Raw genomic sequence first — 16699 nt, forward strand, 5'->3', positions numbered from 1 at the left:
TTGGGCAATTTCTTTTTGCGTTTTCTATACCTCCAAGGAAGAAGCTCCTTTGAAAGCTGATTACCACCCAGGTATTTTGAGGCGACACCTTGAAGTATACAGAACAGCAATTGTGGCGCCTGCAGCGACAGACTACAATCGTTTCCTTGCAAGTGGTCATTTTCTATAATGGCTGCCTCAATGGCCTTTCCCGTTTCGTTGCAGTGAAGCTGTATGTGGCAAGGCTGGCAGGATTTTTGGGCCCATCCAAGCCAACAAAAACTGCTCCTGGCACAACCATACCCTACACAACGTTCGTTCACATGCAAGGGATTGACCAAGAATTAATGAAAGAATTAATAAGGGCCCAGGCACCATGCCAGGAATGGCGGCCTCCTCTACAAACTCTTCCAAAATAGACTGGGTGAACCACCTTCTGTCTCGTTTGGAGGCGTCCAAGCTGAAGTCACCGACAACTATCACCACACCGTGCTGATCATACTTCAACCAGCCAAAGTGAGTGTGCACAAAGATGTTCACAATGTCGGCTTTCGGTGTGTGTTTCGGAATATGTAAACAGTGAAGGCTAAGGTTCCGCATTTTGTCTGCACACCACAAACAGCCCATTTTCTTCTCTCTGAAAAAAAAAAAAAAAAAAAGAATGCAGGGTTTTCTGGGCCTTTACAGAGTGGAACAATTATTTTTAGGCAAAGCTTATCACTCCAGGTCAAATCCAGAAAATGACTCGCTCCTCGCAGTGCCAATCGACCTTCAAGCTCGGCCAAGGCCACGCCAGCGCCTTACACAGTTTGGCAGTGAAACCATCTAATCGCTGTTCATTCCAAGGGGAGGGGTGCAGAGAGGGAGACGAGGAAAGAGTAAGGGCACAAAATGTCATCAGAAAATGACTGCACATTCACGACTAAACTGTGCTGAGTGGAGTTTGGTTTGTCTTGCAGTGCAATTAGTGCGCGTTCACTGTGCACTCTGCACTCCGAAAACCAAGCTATTGCATGACAAACTGGTTCAACTACATTCAACCATAACAAATTACACCTAAATTCTGTTGCCTGTCATGTGCCAAGAAGCTTCATCGGTCATCCACTTTCAGAGTGGAATGACTTACCCCGTTTTTTTTAGTCACTTTCATTTTTGTTCCGCAATCACAATACTACTACAGGAATCCTTCATGGGCAGCACTAAAAAAAAATTCAAAAAACCATGCGGAACAACGGAGCAGTCAGCTCAACATGCAAGTGCACATTCTCAATTGCCATCATACTTCACTAGATGACGTGCAGCACCACCCAACATTTGGATGTAGTAGAGGCTGTCGATCCTTTTGTCAGAATTTTGCAAAGGAAAGGAGCTGGCAAATTTCCAGAAATCACAATTTTAGGTTATATATCAAACACATAAAAATGCATTCCGAGTGGTGGGCCATGAATTCGTAAGTGCATTAGGTGGAATTTTGACGGTGATTCACAAGCACATCATCCCCAGACTTGTACCGCATGTGCAGATGTACGCATTTCTTGAACACTGCCTAGGACACTAAATGTACAAGACAGTGCAGGGCTATGCATTAAACCACTTCTAGCTCCCAAACAAAAATCTCGACCATCAGGGTATTTTTGTTTTGCGCTTCCTGAAAAACGGCAGCTGCGACTGAAAACCGAACCTGTAACCATTTGTGTAGCAGCCAGATCAAAGGAGAGGAGCTATCTAATATTGCATCATTTATGCTCATGCATGGCCCATTGCAACAAGCAGTAAGTGCGTATTGCACGTGGTAAAGAGGACAGGCGACTGGCAAGTACAAATTTCTTCTCCACAGCAAAGTTTCTGCAGCAACGCATAGGCAACCGTACCAGCTTGCAAGCACATGAACGCAAGCACAAGTATAGGTAGTAAGGTAAAGTTCCCAACATGACCATAACGCAGTTATCAGGCTCCCCACCCACACACACACACTTCATTTGTGGCCTAATTTTGCAGCCAGTTTCGTTGTAGCCAATTTTCAGTGTAGTCGTGCCAGTTCATGCTTGGAGCTAACCACTGAAACAGAGGGAAGACACCGCAATCGACCGAAACTACCAGGTACCCAAAGGCACAAAATGGATTCACCAGCAATATCCCAACACTGTTAAATGGCACTACTTGAACCACGCTCCTTCACAGTTGAAGAGGTACAAGCTGGAGACAGAACAGGAGCAAAGTTTGTAGAAAAATGAAAAGACTTGCAGTCTTGTGCAGCATGGCTGCTCACTGCTGGATCCCCCCCGTGCTCACTTGCTGCTTTCTCACGCTTGAAGTTCAGGTTTGGCCACACACAACACGCTCACAGAAAATTTGCCGACAGAAACGAAGGAAAGCACCAACCACTGTTGGGATAAGTTACGCATTACTTTTGTGTTTCATTCGTGCTCAGTGTTTATTGGCGAAGTTAACAACAACAAAAGGATGCCATAGACAAGTAACGAGCGCAGCACTTCTCTGCATGAACCACGTACTCCCACATTCCAACGTGGCTTGAAATGCATTTGTTGCACGTTTTCCTTTTATTCACTCCAATTCCGGTGCCCACCGATGACGCCTTTGCAATTTAACGCATTTTTCCCCCCAATGGAGTGCCCAATGATGATGTCCCTGCTACAATACAGAATGCACCACAGTGTCATCTGGAACGGGGTTGGAAAGAACAGGCCTGACACAATTTCTCGGGCTTTCTTCGCTTTGCTGTTATTTTCTGTGCAATGCACAACAGCCACAATACATGCTGCAATGCACATTTCAGTCCTGTAGAAAGAGCAAGGAAAACTAAAAGAACAAGCAGGTGTGCATTTCTATGTGGCGCTCAATTTGCCCCAGAGAGTCGGGACTCGGTCCAACGGGTTGGGTTCAGTTATAACCGACCAAAAAATGAAACAAACAAATTAGAAGTTCAGTCCAGAGATAGATACAACTAGTCACACTTGACGACCGTTTTTCAACCCCTCAGACCCACGAAGCAACAGCACAGTTCTTGCAAGTCCACACGGTCCAATGAGCACGCACTGGGCAGCACATACATTCCAACACACTGCGTGTCTGTCCTTCGCATCGATGAGTCCAGTCCGTCATTGGTCACCAAGTCCAGTGTTTCGAGTCCATTGTTTGCTTTTTTTTTTACAGTCCTAGAAGTCCCAAATTCTGAGAAGTAAAACACAAAGAGTCCTTTGAATGATGAAAGTTCAGGTTTTCGTTTAGTCCCTCCTTTTCGGTAAACCCGCCGACTGATAACAATTCGCGGTCAGTTGCATTTCCCACAAAACAAGAAGAGGTTTGGGAGGTTGTGCGAAGTTCCCCGTCCTCAGCCACACCAACGAAAAACAAACCACAGAAGAGAAGCATGGAAAAAAAAGCCTCCCAAAAAGATCTGTCCCTGTCCCACCACCCTCTTATTTCGTCACCACAGCAAGCCACTCTAGAACAGCTCGTATTTTTCTTGCTTTTAAACTGTGTCAACAACAACATGATAGGGGTTAAGAACCAGAGATTTAGAGAGGAAAAAAAAGAGAGAGAGAGACAGGTGGGGGATCAAAAACCACGCACACAAGCCGGATGGGAGCAGGTACAATGGCAAGCGGTAAGGGGATTAAAAGCCCACAAGGGGGGGAGAGAACCACCACCACCACCAAGCCTCTAACAACCGGCAAATCAACCAGCGCTGAACAGAGGTGCGGCGCTTCAGTCTGCACTTGGCCCGACCAACCCAATGCAACATCATCCCTGGGTTAAAGAACGAAAGAAACGTCCCCTCTTCTGTTGGTCGGCAACTGTGCAGCAGCGGCCGCCGCCGATCGGGGGAAAGCCACGGTGGAGGGGAGGGCGAAAGCAGCACGGGGTTTTACGGGAGAGAAAGTGGGGTGCCCGTGTTCCTTGTCGCCCGAGCGAGGGGCACAAGGCGCACACATCCGCACACGCACGCACACTGCAGAACCACACAGGCCACCACGGTGGGGTCCCAGGCGCACGGCAGGGGAGCATCGTGGCAGCGCTGTCCAGTCGTCGAAGGGGCTTTCCGTGGCAACAGGGGTCTTGCGACGGGGGGAAGGGAGGGCGCCACCTGGCCTCACCTGGGAGGGAACGAGTTCGGTATTCAGGCATAGTGAAAGGGCCACAAGAAATTAAAACACAACCACTTCACCGGTATGTCGCTTCAAGCATTAAAATAATTCTCTGCATCTCATTACGCACACTGTAACCCTGCCTACCAGTACACGGCCAGAGTGTTTGCGTGACAGGAGTAGGTCAAGGAGGAGGCCGTACTCACCACGCCTGCTGATGGTGGTACCTGGACTGCATGTGGTGGTTGCTCGTCGGCATCGGCATCTGCTACATGGGAGAGACAGACTGAGCATGCACGCTGCCCTTGGGGTTGTCACATCGCCCTACCTTGTTGTCTTTCATGGCCTCGGCAGCTTTTAAGTGCTCCAGGTTGGGAAGGAGCCCTGGCTCCGCTGCAAGGACACATGCAAGGAGTCAACAAAACAGGGAGAGGCCCTGAGGCAAACGTCACTTCAAAAATGTTGCCACGGCTGTAACCAATGCACAGTATACCCCCAAAAGGCGGAGAGAAGAAAGAGGCGGTATCTACCATGTGCTGTCACACTTTGCGCCTCACCAAAAGGAGCACCTGCAGGCAAGAGACGAGACCCCGACATGTGGTAACACGGTCGTGACAATCCGCTAAGGCCAACCCCGACACAGGACCAAATGCAGCAACTTTTCGCTAATACTTTCAAGAGTAAGTCGGCCTCTATCCATCAAGTTTTACAGCTGTCAAGAAAAGATGAACAAGTAGGCAGACCACAGAACCAACTTCTATGCATTCTCTGCATACACAGTACTTAATTGGCACAAGTTAAGGCTACCAGACAAGCAAGCACTACGCTGCACTGCAAGAACTGACCTAGCTCAGCTAATCCTAGAATGGAAGAAGGTAGTGTAGCTCCCATGTTATAACCAAACAGTAATTTCAGCGGAGAACACACCTTAATCGCAATGGCCTTGCAGCACCACCAAACAGTTCTACCTCTCAACAGCACTACACTGGAGCCCTGCATTCTTTGTACTGTTCGCAACCACACCACCTTTACCACGAGTTCTGCAGTGAGAGGTCACTTTGTAATCAAAAAAGCGCCAGTGAGATTTTCACAATACCACAAAAAGGAGCAACCAGCGCTTTCTACAGAACATACTTAAACGCCAGAGGCAAAAAAAGGACATAAATATTACAACTTTACAATAACCCGGAGCAACATTTTCTCATGGCACATCACACCCCGATTCTGTTTTTAAAGTGTATAGGCCTTGCAAACGCCACAGCACCTGCACTGCTTAATGCTGCCACAACGCAGTACAGAGTTGCAAAGGGCATGTGCCTTCAGCTAGTCTATTGATCCACTGACTATTGCTTTAATCAGTCATGTCTTGGGGGTCTGAAGAAATCATTAGGAAAAATACATCCTTGCTTAATTTGAAAGAACTAGTCTTTCTAGAACTCTCTGAACTCCATTTCAACACTGAAGGACGTTGCTTTGCAGAGACATGCAGAGCACTTGTCTCGTCATTCTTCCGTGCATCATTGCCTGAGTCGCACTCTTAAATTTTTGATCACGTTGCTTTCACACACGCACACACAAAAAGGAAGTCCACCATTATTAACAACAATCAAACTTCCCGTTACTCAACGTCGCCAGTGATGTAATTGCTGGGATACTGAAACAAGTAATATATCATACTAGCAATCAATCACATCAATAGACCACAACCAAAAGCACCAATGCAACCACACAATTATGTTCGATGGCAGTAGAAGCGGTCAATCCCACACAAATCAGGCAACATGAGTGTGTGGCCGGCGAGTTAAAACCATCTCTGCAAGGTATTATCGGTATCACACAGCTGGCTTTGTTAAATTTTGCACTAAAATTGACGCAACTTGTGTTCATAATGCGACAATCTTTCAAATGAACAAACGCTGTTTTGTCTTTACAAGCAAGACAGGCCCACAGCAGGCCATTTGCGGAAACCTCTTCGATGGCACTACTGGTTTAATAGTGAAATCGCCCTGAATTTCTAGTTTTACATATTTGAAATGCCACCGCACGGGTAGAAAAACAACCAAACAAAATATCTCCTTTACTAAGACAATTATTTCAATAAAAGATATAATGGTGATGTTACCAAAGAGGGATTGGCCATACTGTAATTTAGGCATTTACTACAGGCAGTGACAATGCAACAAACTACTTGACAATGCATAACATATCGCATACAAATTACATCTGGTCTACTGCTAATTTGTCCTTTAGTATAGGCAGGAAGTGCCCAACAAAGTACACCTGTAACATTAAACAGCAGGGTCACTGTCATATCAGGACGAGCTGGAAATCTCAGTGGCCTTGATTGTATTCTTTGGTTCATTTCTGGCCTCCAACTTTTTATCTGCACCACTGCTTTCCCATTCTTTGAGTTAATCTACTATCTGCTATCAGCACTCATAAAAGTTTAGATGTTTCCACAATCTTTTAGTGTGTATGCCCCCATCCTTTATCTAAAAACAGGCAAATGCTTCCCCCCCTACGTCATGTCAGTTTCAATCTTTTAGTTTCTAGGTTCCCATCCTTTATCTGCTATCCTAAATGGGGGATGTTTCTGGTCTTGTGAGTTTATGGAACCACTTCCTCTATGTGTTATCTGCCGTTTTAAACCGTCTATATGTTCGGCTATATGCTGCCCTAAAAAAAAAAAAAAAAAAAAAAAAAAAGACGTTAAATAACAAAAGTCCATACCTTTGCAAAAGCTTCTTTTTTTTTTCTGTCAGCGAAACGCGAGAGTTTGAGCGCAGCAAACATCAACAGAAAACAAAGACATCCAGCAGAAAATTTTTGGCCAGGAACCTAAGAATGTTACTTCAGAGAGAGAGAGAGAGAGAGAGAGAGAGAGAGAGAGAGAGAGAGAGAGAGAGAGAGAGAGAGAGAGAGAGAGAGAGAGAGAGAGAGAGAGAGAGTATGCCCTAGCGGCCTAGGAAGAAAGCATTCATTCTGCAGGAGAACAACTTCTCCATTATTTTCCTTTAAATGCAAGCCCATTTATGCTCCAAAAAGTGGCCGTTGGGCAGCTGCAGTGACAATGGGTCTAATGTCACGAAGCAATTTACCCACAAAGGCTGAAGAGGCTCAGCAAAAATACGTTTTAGCAGTGAAGGTGGGCAAAGCTTGATGTTTTCCAGACAGCTGCAGTGACCCAAGTGTGAGCAGCCTTTATTGAGTTATACGCGGCCGAGACTCGACCAGCTGACTGCTTAGCCATTATGCGCATCGCTAAACTGAAAAGAAGATGCTTGTCAACTACTGGTCCGACTTTGGAACAACGAAATATCACTGGAAGAAAAAGAAAAGGTGTTCACTTTAAGGTTTCACGAGCAGCTTTCAACCTCGAGGCAGATTTTTAAACCCTGCTGTACACCCCAAGGCCGGACGTCAAGAGCACACAAGAAGTGGTCACGTACTTTATCACCACTGAGCTTGGTGCAGTTAAACTGAAAGAAAAAAATTTTTTTTTTTTTCATTGTGCAAGACTTCAGAAAATTTTAGTGCCCTAGCCAACCTAGATCATAAATTTGGCATATAAGCCCACACTCGACTGATTAGAAGAAGTCTCATTTTACATTCTTGTGCAATTGCTGCCAACATGCCTAGAATGTGCCCCGTTTTGTTGTTTTTTGAGCCAGTAACTGCGTGCCCAACAGTCTCGTGCAACGAGACAACCCCTCCACACAACCCACAGCCCAGCAGCAGATAGGCAGAGGAGGAGGAGGGAGGAGGAAGGGAGGGGGCCGGCACTGCCGCCTCAGCGGAAGCGCGGCGCGCACGTGAAGGGGGGAGCGGCCAGACCTGGGCCGGCGGGCACCGAGGGGAACTCGCGCTGCTCGTCCTCCTCCTGGCGCTTCTCATAGTGGAGGAAGTCGTCGAAGATGGAGGTGGTGTGCCGGAAGCCGTGCAGGATCTTGAGCACCTGGCGGCCCTTGTCTGGCGGCACCTCCTGGGTGTCCCGCGAGTTGGTCACCGGCTTGTTCTCGTTGTTCTCCAGCCGGATGTGGCGCAGCTGCGAGTTGGGCACGTCCTTGACGTACACCCAGCGCACACGAAACTGGCCCTTCCACTTGTCCTGCGCCCAGACGGATGAGGAGGCCGCATAGTCCACAGGCGACACCATCTCGGCCATGCCACAGAAGTGGCCCGATCCGTTCACGCTGAAGAACAGCAGCACGGGGCCCTGGGCGTCCCGGTACGCGGCGTCCAGCCGCTTGTTGCCGTGCTCCGTCGAGCACCAGATGGAGTACTTGATGGACCGGTGGATGTCGTCCTCAGAGTAGCTCTTGATGATGAAGAAGCGTGCACCCTTGGGCTCCAGGTCAAACTCCTTGGGGTTGTAGTTGTTCTCCAGCCGAAGCTTCTCCAGCACAGGGTGCGAGAAGCCACTCTCCGGGGGCGGCGGCGCCTGGCTCGCCCAGGGCGCCGCGTTGCCTCGCGGCTTGGCCCCATTCTTGCCCTCCCAAGTGCCAATGTCCATCGGGTGCTTACTCGCCGCCGGCAGCAGCGGGCTCTTGCTTTTCACCGCCTTCGGCTTGGCCGGCTGACTTGCCACCGACGCCCACGAAAGCTTCTTGTCGCCACCGGCCAACTTCTTGGGATCCTTGGCATACGGCTCCTTAGCCGCGGCAAAGTCCTTGTCGCCACCCAAAGCCAGTGACCGCAGCCCCTGCTCGAGGTGCTTCAACCCCCGGTCCATCCCTGACTGATCGTAGTCACCACGGTAGTACTCTTCAGGGTAGCCCTTGTTCGCAGCAGCAGCGGCCGCCGCCGCTGCCGGCTGCCCGGAGCTTGCTGCCGTGCCCCACGTCGAGTAGTCACCACCACTGCCCGGAAAGAAGCCAAAGCCCTGGCCGTAGCCGGCAAAGCTGTTCTGGCTAAACATGCCGGCACCTCCATCGACGTAGTGCTGCGGCGGCTGCTCCCCTGCGGCACCCATCTGGCCCCCATAGGAGCCAAAGAATCCCACGGGGTCGCCACCATTGCTCCAGGCACCATCACCGAGGCCCTGGTTCAGGTAAGGAAAGGACATGGACGCATAGTAGCTGGGGATGTACGGCTCGCCCAGGTTGGATGTCGACAGGTGGGGCTGGTACGTCGTCTGCTGCTGCTGCTGCTGCTGCTGGGCCGCTGGCTGGGGCTGCTGGTTCTGGTTGCGCCACGAGTCAAACTCTTCATCCTTGACCATGTCCTTGGGGCCGTTGCTCACTGCTGGGCAAACAAAGCGGCCGCATTAGATCAAACGGTTGGCAAGTGCTAGCACCTACACAAGCACAGTGCACAACAGGCACAGAGTTAAACTGGGACTAGCACAACAGTGCCAGCGCCCGCCCTCTGGCAAGGCAACGTGGTCCCCTGCCATCCCCGCCAACAGTACAGGAGGAGGCAGCACACACGGCACTTTCACTGAGTGGGCACACTGTAATAGCACTGCTGCTAGGGGGGTCCACTCAGCCCACCCCAAGCATGTGGGTCAGAAGGTATAGGATAGTGCTTTTCAAGATTTTGCTCCAATTGTGAATGTAACATCCCAATGAAGGTGTTGGCGTATTTTTCAAGGAATCGACACTGTTGCAGCATTCCGAGTGCCCAAACTTGGGCAGTAACGGTGAGAGCCATCTGTTTACCTTTGCCAAGCAAGCCACGAATTTGCGTGGCTTGCACACGACACTGAACACTACAATCCATGTACAGCTTGGGACTTTGGTACAGTAACATGAGCAGAGCACTTTCAACTATTCAAGCGGAGTTTTAGCAAGGTTGGATAAAGTGACACTATTCTAACTGCCAAGGAAATTATTACATTACAGGAATGCAATCATTAAAACTTTAACCTGAAAAAGCGATCGTGTTTTCCATTGCAAATAACAGAGCAAGCATCCATTAACAGCTCTGCCAGCAAACAGTTCCCAAAACGCTTTGCTTTTTTCTTTTCTTTTTTGCAGCATGTAGCACACAAGTACTTCCCCTCCCTTTACAAACATCTTTAAGGCTCAACAAAAAGCACGAGCTCTTAAGTTTCCGAGCTCCTTACGTCACAAAGGCTTTCACCTGACGTTATCAGTTCGCCCTGTCATGCGGCCGGTATTCCCGCGTTATCTTTATTTCTCCAGCACAGACCATCGCCAGCAGACACCCGTCGAGCGTTATCGCTCCCTCCCGGTGCCTAACCCGGCACTACTCGGCTCCAGGGCAACGTCCGCGGGCCGTTGCCAAGCGGTTACCATAACGCCCCAGTGATCGGAAGTTCCCGTGCATCACATGGCGCCGCCATCACTCCTCCGCCCGCTCACACCGCGCCAAACGGATGCGGGCGCGCCTTCGGAGGGATCCACGCGCTGACACTCGAAACCCCCCCGTCGACATGCGTATCGGCCACGTCCTCCGCGATCTCGAACACTAGACAAACGAGGTCTCCGGACAGCATTCGCGGGGTCGCTTCGCTGCGAACAGCTGGCCGCAACGGCGGCGTATAATGCGTAATGTGCGGGAGTGCGCGAACTCTGCGGCTAGCGTCAATGCGTCAGCCGTCTCACCGACTCCGAAGCAGTCCGACCGGCACCCGTGCCAGCTTGCCGACGGTCGCAACCCTCCACTCAAGACGCAACCGTTGCGAATACACAAACTAGAAAAGGTCGCTGGGATCAAGCGCGGCTAACAAAATTGCACCAAAAAAAGCAAGCCGCGCTTTAGGCTTAGACGAAGCACAACACAGCTTTCACTTGCACACGTGCGAGTCCGGAAACGCAGCGGTGTTGTCGACGTTCGCGCATCGCTTGGTAGCCGAGCGCTAAGGTAGGTGACTTACGCCCCATTTTTTGGAAGCAGCTCCGTCGCTGCATAAATCGCGTGGGCAGCCCGTCGCAACCGGGCAGCACGGCAACAGGCCGCCACACAAATCCTCACCTGGATTTCCTTGGCTTTTCATGCGTTGCATCTCCAGGAATCAGCAAAACGTGAACGAAACCACGGAAATAAAAAAAAGTGATCGTTCAACTGTCAGCACAACTGCTGTCCCGAAGTCTTCACGCCCCAAACCCCCACAGAGCACTTCAGCAAAAACACGAACGTAGGGAGGCCATCTTGGATGTGGTTTGAACACAGCGAAACATCACACGGAGCACCGTAGGCCGTTTTGCTTCGGCTTTGACAACCGGATGCCAACCCGTTCAACTTTTCTTGCACGCGTCCTGCCTTTCTGGTGTTTTTCCCCCGCACAGCTCACCCAATGGAGTCCGCGGACACACTGAAATTATCTCAAGACCACCACATACGAAACACAGGAACAATGGCGGCTCCTCATGTGCCCGACTCCCGCCTGAGATAGTCACGTGAAGACGGACGTCACTGCGTGATGCCTGCTTCAATCCGCCTTCGTGCGGCGTTTCGTTTTCATTCTCAACCGGCCGAGCGGTTCGAGCAGACAACACTAAACGAATGCTTTAATTAAAATATTCCAAAGAAAACTCTGTTTCAAATGGCCGCTCCACGTGAAGCTGGGAAAAACCGAAAGCACTAGGCCATGTAACGTGTTCGATCACCGCCTCCTGGCGATGGTTCGATACGCGTCCACGATCTTTCGCCACGGTCTGATATGGTACGTTCTTTATTATATTTTCCGGGACTGACTCACTCAAGCAGGAAAGACACAGACGAACAAGCAGAGGAGGCCGAGTTTTCTGCGGCCCTCGAGGGATTTCGCTGAAGCTTGCAGCATGCACCTACGTATGTGGATGAATTCTCACTCTTCCACGCCCATGCTCTTCTGAAATGAAATTTATTCATTCATTCATTCACTACATCATCGCAACGTCGCTGCAAAATCCTTATAACGAAATAAAACAATCCCGCCTAACTTCCAGCTGAAGATAGTTGACTGTACCGCATCGGTTAATGTGGTTTCGTTTCCCCGTCGCCATTGACATAATAAAATTCAATCAAAGAAATACATAAAACAAACAATACTCGTGCGCTCTGGGTGTTTGGAAAGGATAAGCGCTAATAAACAGATGAAATATATCGTCGTCATGCGCTATGGTGATGCCTTCATCAGCGTTGCGCGCACCGGGATAGGAAGGGGAAATGGTTTGCGGAAGCTGTCGATGAACACAAGACAGAACTGGGAAGTTCATATCTAATATCAGTGTTCCAAGAAGTCATCAATGTTAACCTCAAGAGGCGGTGACCGCAAAAGCAGGTCATGCACTGCAGCAGTTTGCCCGCCATGCTGCGAACGATGCGAAGCCCGCGAAAAGTTAGACCCAGAAACGAAGACAGTGCACTAAAAAACGTGAAAAATAAAACGCAAGTTGGATTCATTTGAATATGGTTAGCAGAATAAGCATTGATTGACACCACTAAATTTGCAAGGCTTCGTTATCCCAATGATTAATTTCACCAAGAGAAAATGCATGCATGGTCACGTTGGTACCAGCTGGTTTCCCAGTTAGGCCTAGGTGGTGCCAGCCCAACTGGGAATTTTCTACCATTTTCTTTTGGTTTGGCATACCACTAATGCATTACTTGGAAAAAAGGACTATTCTCAAGAGAAAATATGTAGCTGGTCCCACCTGGTTTATGCTTACATTCCCAACTGGGGTCAGCGGGTTCCAGCTGGAAATGTAACTATAAACCAGCTGGGGCCAGCGGGTTCCAGCTGGAAATGTAACTATAAACCAGCTGGGACCAGCTATTCCTAAAGGCCAGCTATCAGTACACAATTATTCTCTCGATTCCGCTGATGCTGCAACTGAACTGGAATATGCAATGTTCAAAGGGTCTGGTGGTGCACAAAGGACTGACAGGGCCAATTTAGGTTTATGAAAAATACTGAAAGAACCTCAAACTTCACTTTTCCCAATTATTTTGCTAAAGAGTAGTCAAGTGCATTTAAATTTTCCCTCTTGACCTAATTCATTTACATTTTCCCTCCTGACCTAATTCATTTTTAATGTGGTGGACCTACCTGATGAAGCACTGCACATACCATGAGTGCGTGTAGAAGGGGCAAGTGGTAAGGGCCACTAGTTTAGGCGAGCTGAGTGGGGTCATTATAATTTTCGACATACTCATCCTTGTCAGCACAACACAACCATGCCATTAGGTCAATTGCGCGACATTCCGTTTCTAAGTTGGCGCAGGTCGGGTACTCCCCATTGAACCTAGCATTGCCTATTTAGTTTTGAACACAGCCGCAATCTTTTCAATCAACTGATTTAAACAAGCTGGGTGTTCAGCTTCTGTGGCCTCGTGGATAGTGTCACGACTTCTGACGCTTAAATCCTGGGTTAGAGCCACATTATTTATATTTTATTTCCAGGATTCTTTTTCTTTTTTGGAAAAATGCTCCCTTAAATTAGTGCTATGGATTGAATGAATGAATAAAATCTTTATATACAACAACAGGTACACTTGTTAGAGCACCCGCCCGGTGCATTCTTTTCATAATAAAGGGTGGCTTAGTACCTTTTAAGTCGGTTAAGGTGTGGAGGGTAGCCTATCACCACGTTTAATTAAAAGTCCTGCATTGCACCGGATGTGCTCAGCCTGCACCAACTTGGAAATGGAATGTTGCATCGACCCGACCGCGGGAAAACAACCTCCATATACCCCCCGAGTACGCACCCACAAAAGAGCTCGGCAGTTGCCTGAAGTAACGTATCTTGTAATTCAACCATGCAAGAAAGAGGTCAGCTTGTTTTCCTTCCCGCATCATTTCTTAAAATTCGTCTGAGAGCCACACATCTGCCCTTTATTTTGATATTTTCCAACTGTCGCTGCACTACCCTTTTGCACAATCTTCAATTGTGCTTGATCTCTTCTCCCCCCTTTAGAACAAAGCTGGTTTAAAAGGTTTCAGCAAATTGCTTCACGGTAGCATCATTGCCGTAAGAAAATATAAACAAAGCAATCCCATGTTACTACACATGCAACCGCTCTCGCCGTGGCCATTTCATGTTGCTGGACAAACAGCTTTCAAGCAAAAGCAGTCCATGCAGCTAAAGTGCCACCGCTGCTATCATAGCTGTGCCTTGTTGTTCGATATTGTTACATCACTAAGGGTAGTGAAATCTGCTGCCTGGAGGGGATCATTTGCACTGCCCCTTAGAAAACAGGTGCTGTGCAGGAAAGACAACATGCCGTGACCATCCCAAGGTTTATGAAGCTGCAAACCAAGCCAAGAGATGTAAATACAGCGCACAGAATTTGGAGAATGTTTACCTATGACATATTATGCCAGATTCATAGAGGAGCCTCTGAAAGCATTATGACTTTTCTCTAACCTCAGAAATCACCTCTGGTTTCGGAGCAACGCGTTACCCATCACACCTGCATTTTCCCACCCCAAACGTACAACGTGGTCCACTGTTAAAGGGAACCGGCGAGGGTGTGGCCGCTGCGCTCCGTGATCTCCCGGTGCTGAGAAGTGGCGAGAATCAGAGACAGCCGGCACATGCGCACCGACCGCACAAGGCTGGAGAAGCCGCTATGTCGTCTGCTACGGCGCTCTGGCATGTCGCTCAGCTTGCGGTAGCTGGGGATACTTTAAGGATACTGAGCGGCACCGCGAAGCACCGTAGCAGACGACATAGCGGCTTCTCCAGCCTCGTGCAATCAGTGCGCATGTTCTGGCTGTCTCTGATTCTCGCCACGTCTCGGCACTGGTGGTTCGCAGGGCGCTGTGGCCTTCTGCTCGCCAGTATCCTTTTATAATGGACCGCACTGCACATCACCAATTTAGGGTTTGCACCACTTGCAGCTAATGCTTGGCAAGCCAGAAAATAATGCTGCTCTTGAAGGGTACACCAACCACGTGTACCTCCGATAACTACCCGACCACCACCACTTATTGCGATAGCAGATTGCCTGATTTCAGCATGGATTACTTACTTCAAGCCATGGCTGCCAACTATACAAATCACGAGGCCATCAATTTCGTTCAACAAACAGCCTTCAGCCTAAACTTAATACTTTTCAATTGCTTTTCAAAACACAGGCTACAGCTTCGCTGGTCAATACATATTAGAACGGAGTGAAAATGGCTCTGCATTTTTTTATGTAGACGTAACCCTAAACCACCCACACAGTGACAGGGTGTGCAGTGTTGGCCGGCAAACATGTTTATGTGCTCGTTTGATGCAGCTAGTGCTTACCCAATCATTCTTGTTGCTACAAAAAGACCACCCACAAAACTTCAAGCGTATATAGTTTCCTTATAATCCCTGTTTAATTTGCATTTGATTTTGCTGGCCTCAGCCAGTCGCACAAGCGGGTCGCAATGCCTCATCTCCCCAGTGCAGGCTATAGACCCTTTGCAAAATGCCCAAATCGTTGGCGGAAAAGCAGCAAGCCACTCTGGCAACACTGTGCACCCGCTGCACCGCCATTAGAAAGGAAGCGAAAAGGATGCGAGCACAGAGTTTCTATGGGGTAGCTACCGTCCACTGTCCACGTAATTGCATACGCGTCGTGGGGCAACAGACTCGTGAAGCCGTGGGCGAAAACGTGCAACCGCAACAGCGTTGCTACGACCTGCTTCCTTTCTAATGGCGTCGTCGCGTTCACCATTAGTATTACCACCGCTGAATTCTCAGTGTTGTCCGCCTTTTTGCAAAGGGTCTATTCTGGTTCCCTCATTATAAAGCTTGTGTCAAGTGAAGTATCATCAGCATTGTAACAAAGCCAGCGTTCAAATGATTAAAACCTGTATTTGGTCTCCACGATACTTTAGGGGATTTATACACAAAATGTGATGCACAGTGTCAGAAAAGGCTCCAAGAAAATTTATAATCAACTGCGTCAAAAATTAAAGTAGGTGGGCAGAAACAGCTTAGAGTTCACGAAAAATGGAAGGTAAATTTTTTAAACAGTGCAAAACTCCGTAACTAAGTATTGTTTCACGTTGGGTGCTACAGAGGCCATGAAGACAAGTACGCTGTCTTTGGTACAACATTGTTTATTCCAAGCGATTATTCTCTCAAAACGATTTCAAATTTTGTGCTAAACAACATCCGTGGCTAAGGCGTTGCGCTGCTGAGCACGAGGTCGCGGGTTCGATTCCCGGCCGTGGCGGCCGCTTTTCTGATGGAGGCGAAAAGCAAAAACGCCCGTGTGTACGAGATTTCGGCGCACGATAAAGATCCCCAGGTGGTCAAAATTAATCCGGAGCCCTCCACTACGGCGCGCCTCATCGCCTGCGTTGCGTCGGCGCGTTAAACCCCTCAATCAAATCAAATCAATAAACAACATCCGCACTGCCATAATAAGGGAAATACCAAAAACAAAGCCAAGAGTGAGTTAATCTCTTGTTAGCATTCATGCGATACAATCAGACGGAACTAGAGACACCACTCCCATCACATTGTCATCTCTTGGCGGTGGTCTTAGACAGCAGCTATCAACTGCACAAACAAGTCCCTGCGACATCATAAGGACTTGGCAAAACAAAAGTAACTGGCGAGTCACCACTGCTTTATTTATTGGCCTCAATATCAGGCTTGGAAGTAAAACGTTTGGTTTAAAATAGGCATACACTGGAACCTCGTTGATACGATTCGGCTTAATACGTTTTAGATGCG

At 48.6% G+C, this 16699-nt stretch overlaps 1 protein-coding gene across 5 annotated transcripts; it reads right to left on the reverse strand.

Moving 5' to 3' along the window:
• Nucleotides 1-2387: 2387 nt before the first annotated feature.
• Ythdf (YTH domain-containing family protein) lies at nucleotides 2388-11459 on the reverse strand. Of its 5 annotated transcripts, none has more exons than XM_077702451.1 (6): nucleotides 11028-11458; nucleotides 7923-9332; nucleotides 4619-4657; nucleotides 4417-4481; nucleotides 4295-4353; nucleotides 2388-4097 (listed from the first exon to the last, which is right to left on the reverse strand). In XM_077702451.1, exons 1-6 carry the CDS (start codon nucleotides 11056-11058, stop codon nucleotides 4094-4096), a joined length of 1608 nt encoding a protein of 535 aa, XP_077558577.1. In that variant the 5' UTR covers nucleotides 11059-11458; the 3' UTR covers nucleotides 2388-4093. The 5 variants fall into 5 exon arrangements, with proteins under 5 accessions (XP_077558577.1, XP_077558575.1, XP_077558576.1 ...); XM_077702449.1 differs by having other exon boundaries at nucleotides 4295-4356; XM_077702450.1 differs by having other exon boundaries at nucleotides 4295-4356; nucleotides 7923-9329; nucleotides 11028-11456.
• Nucleotides 11460-16699: the final 5240 nt, after the last annotated feature.

This window comes from Haemaphysalis longicornis, unplaced genomic scaffold (assembly GCF_048455015.1).
Source record: "Haemaphysalis longicornis isolate Haplotype H1 unplaced genomic scaffold, Haemaphysalis longicornis Haplotype H1 scaffold_3, whole genome shotgun sequence".
NCBI classification, from domain to species: domain Eukaryota; kingdom Metazoa; phylum Arthropoda; class Arachnida; order Ixodida; family Ixodidae; genus Haemaphysalis; species Haemaphysalis longicornis.

Excerpts from the sequence above, each read along its gene's own strand:
- Ythdf (XM_077702449.1), bottom strand. The coding sequence starts at position 11,058 with ATGCAACGCATGAAAAGCCAAGGAAATCCAG. Across the intron at positions 9,333-11,027 it reads GAAAAGCCAAGGAAATCCAG|CAGTGAGCAACGGCCCCAAG; the intron begins GTGAGGATTTGT and ends TTGTTTGCCCAG. Across the intron at positions 4,658-7,922 it reads CTCGGTGCCCGCCGGCCCAG|GTGCTCCTTTTGGTGAGGCG; the intron begins GTCTGGCCGCTC and ends TCTTGCCTGCAG.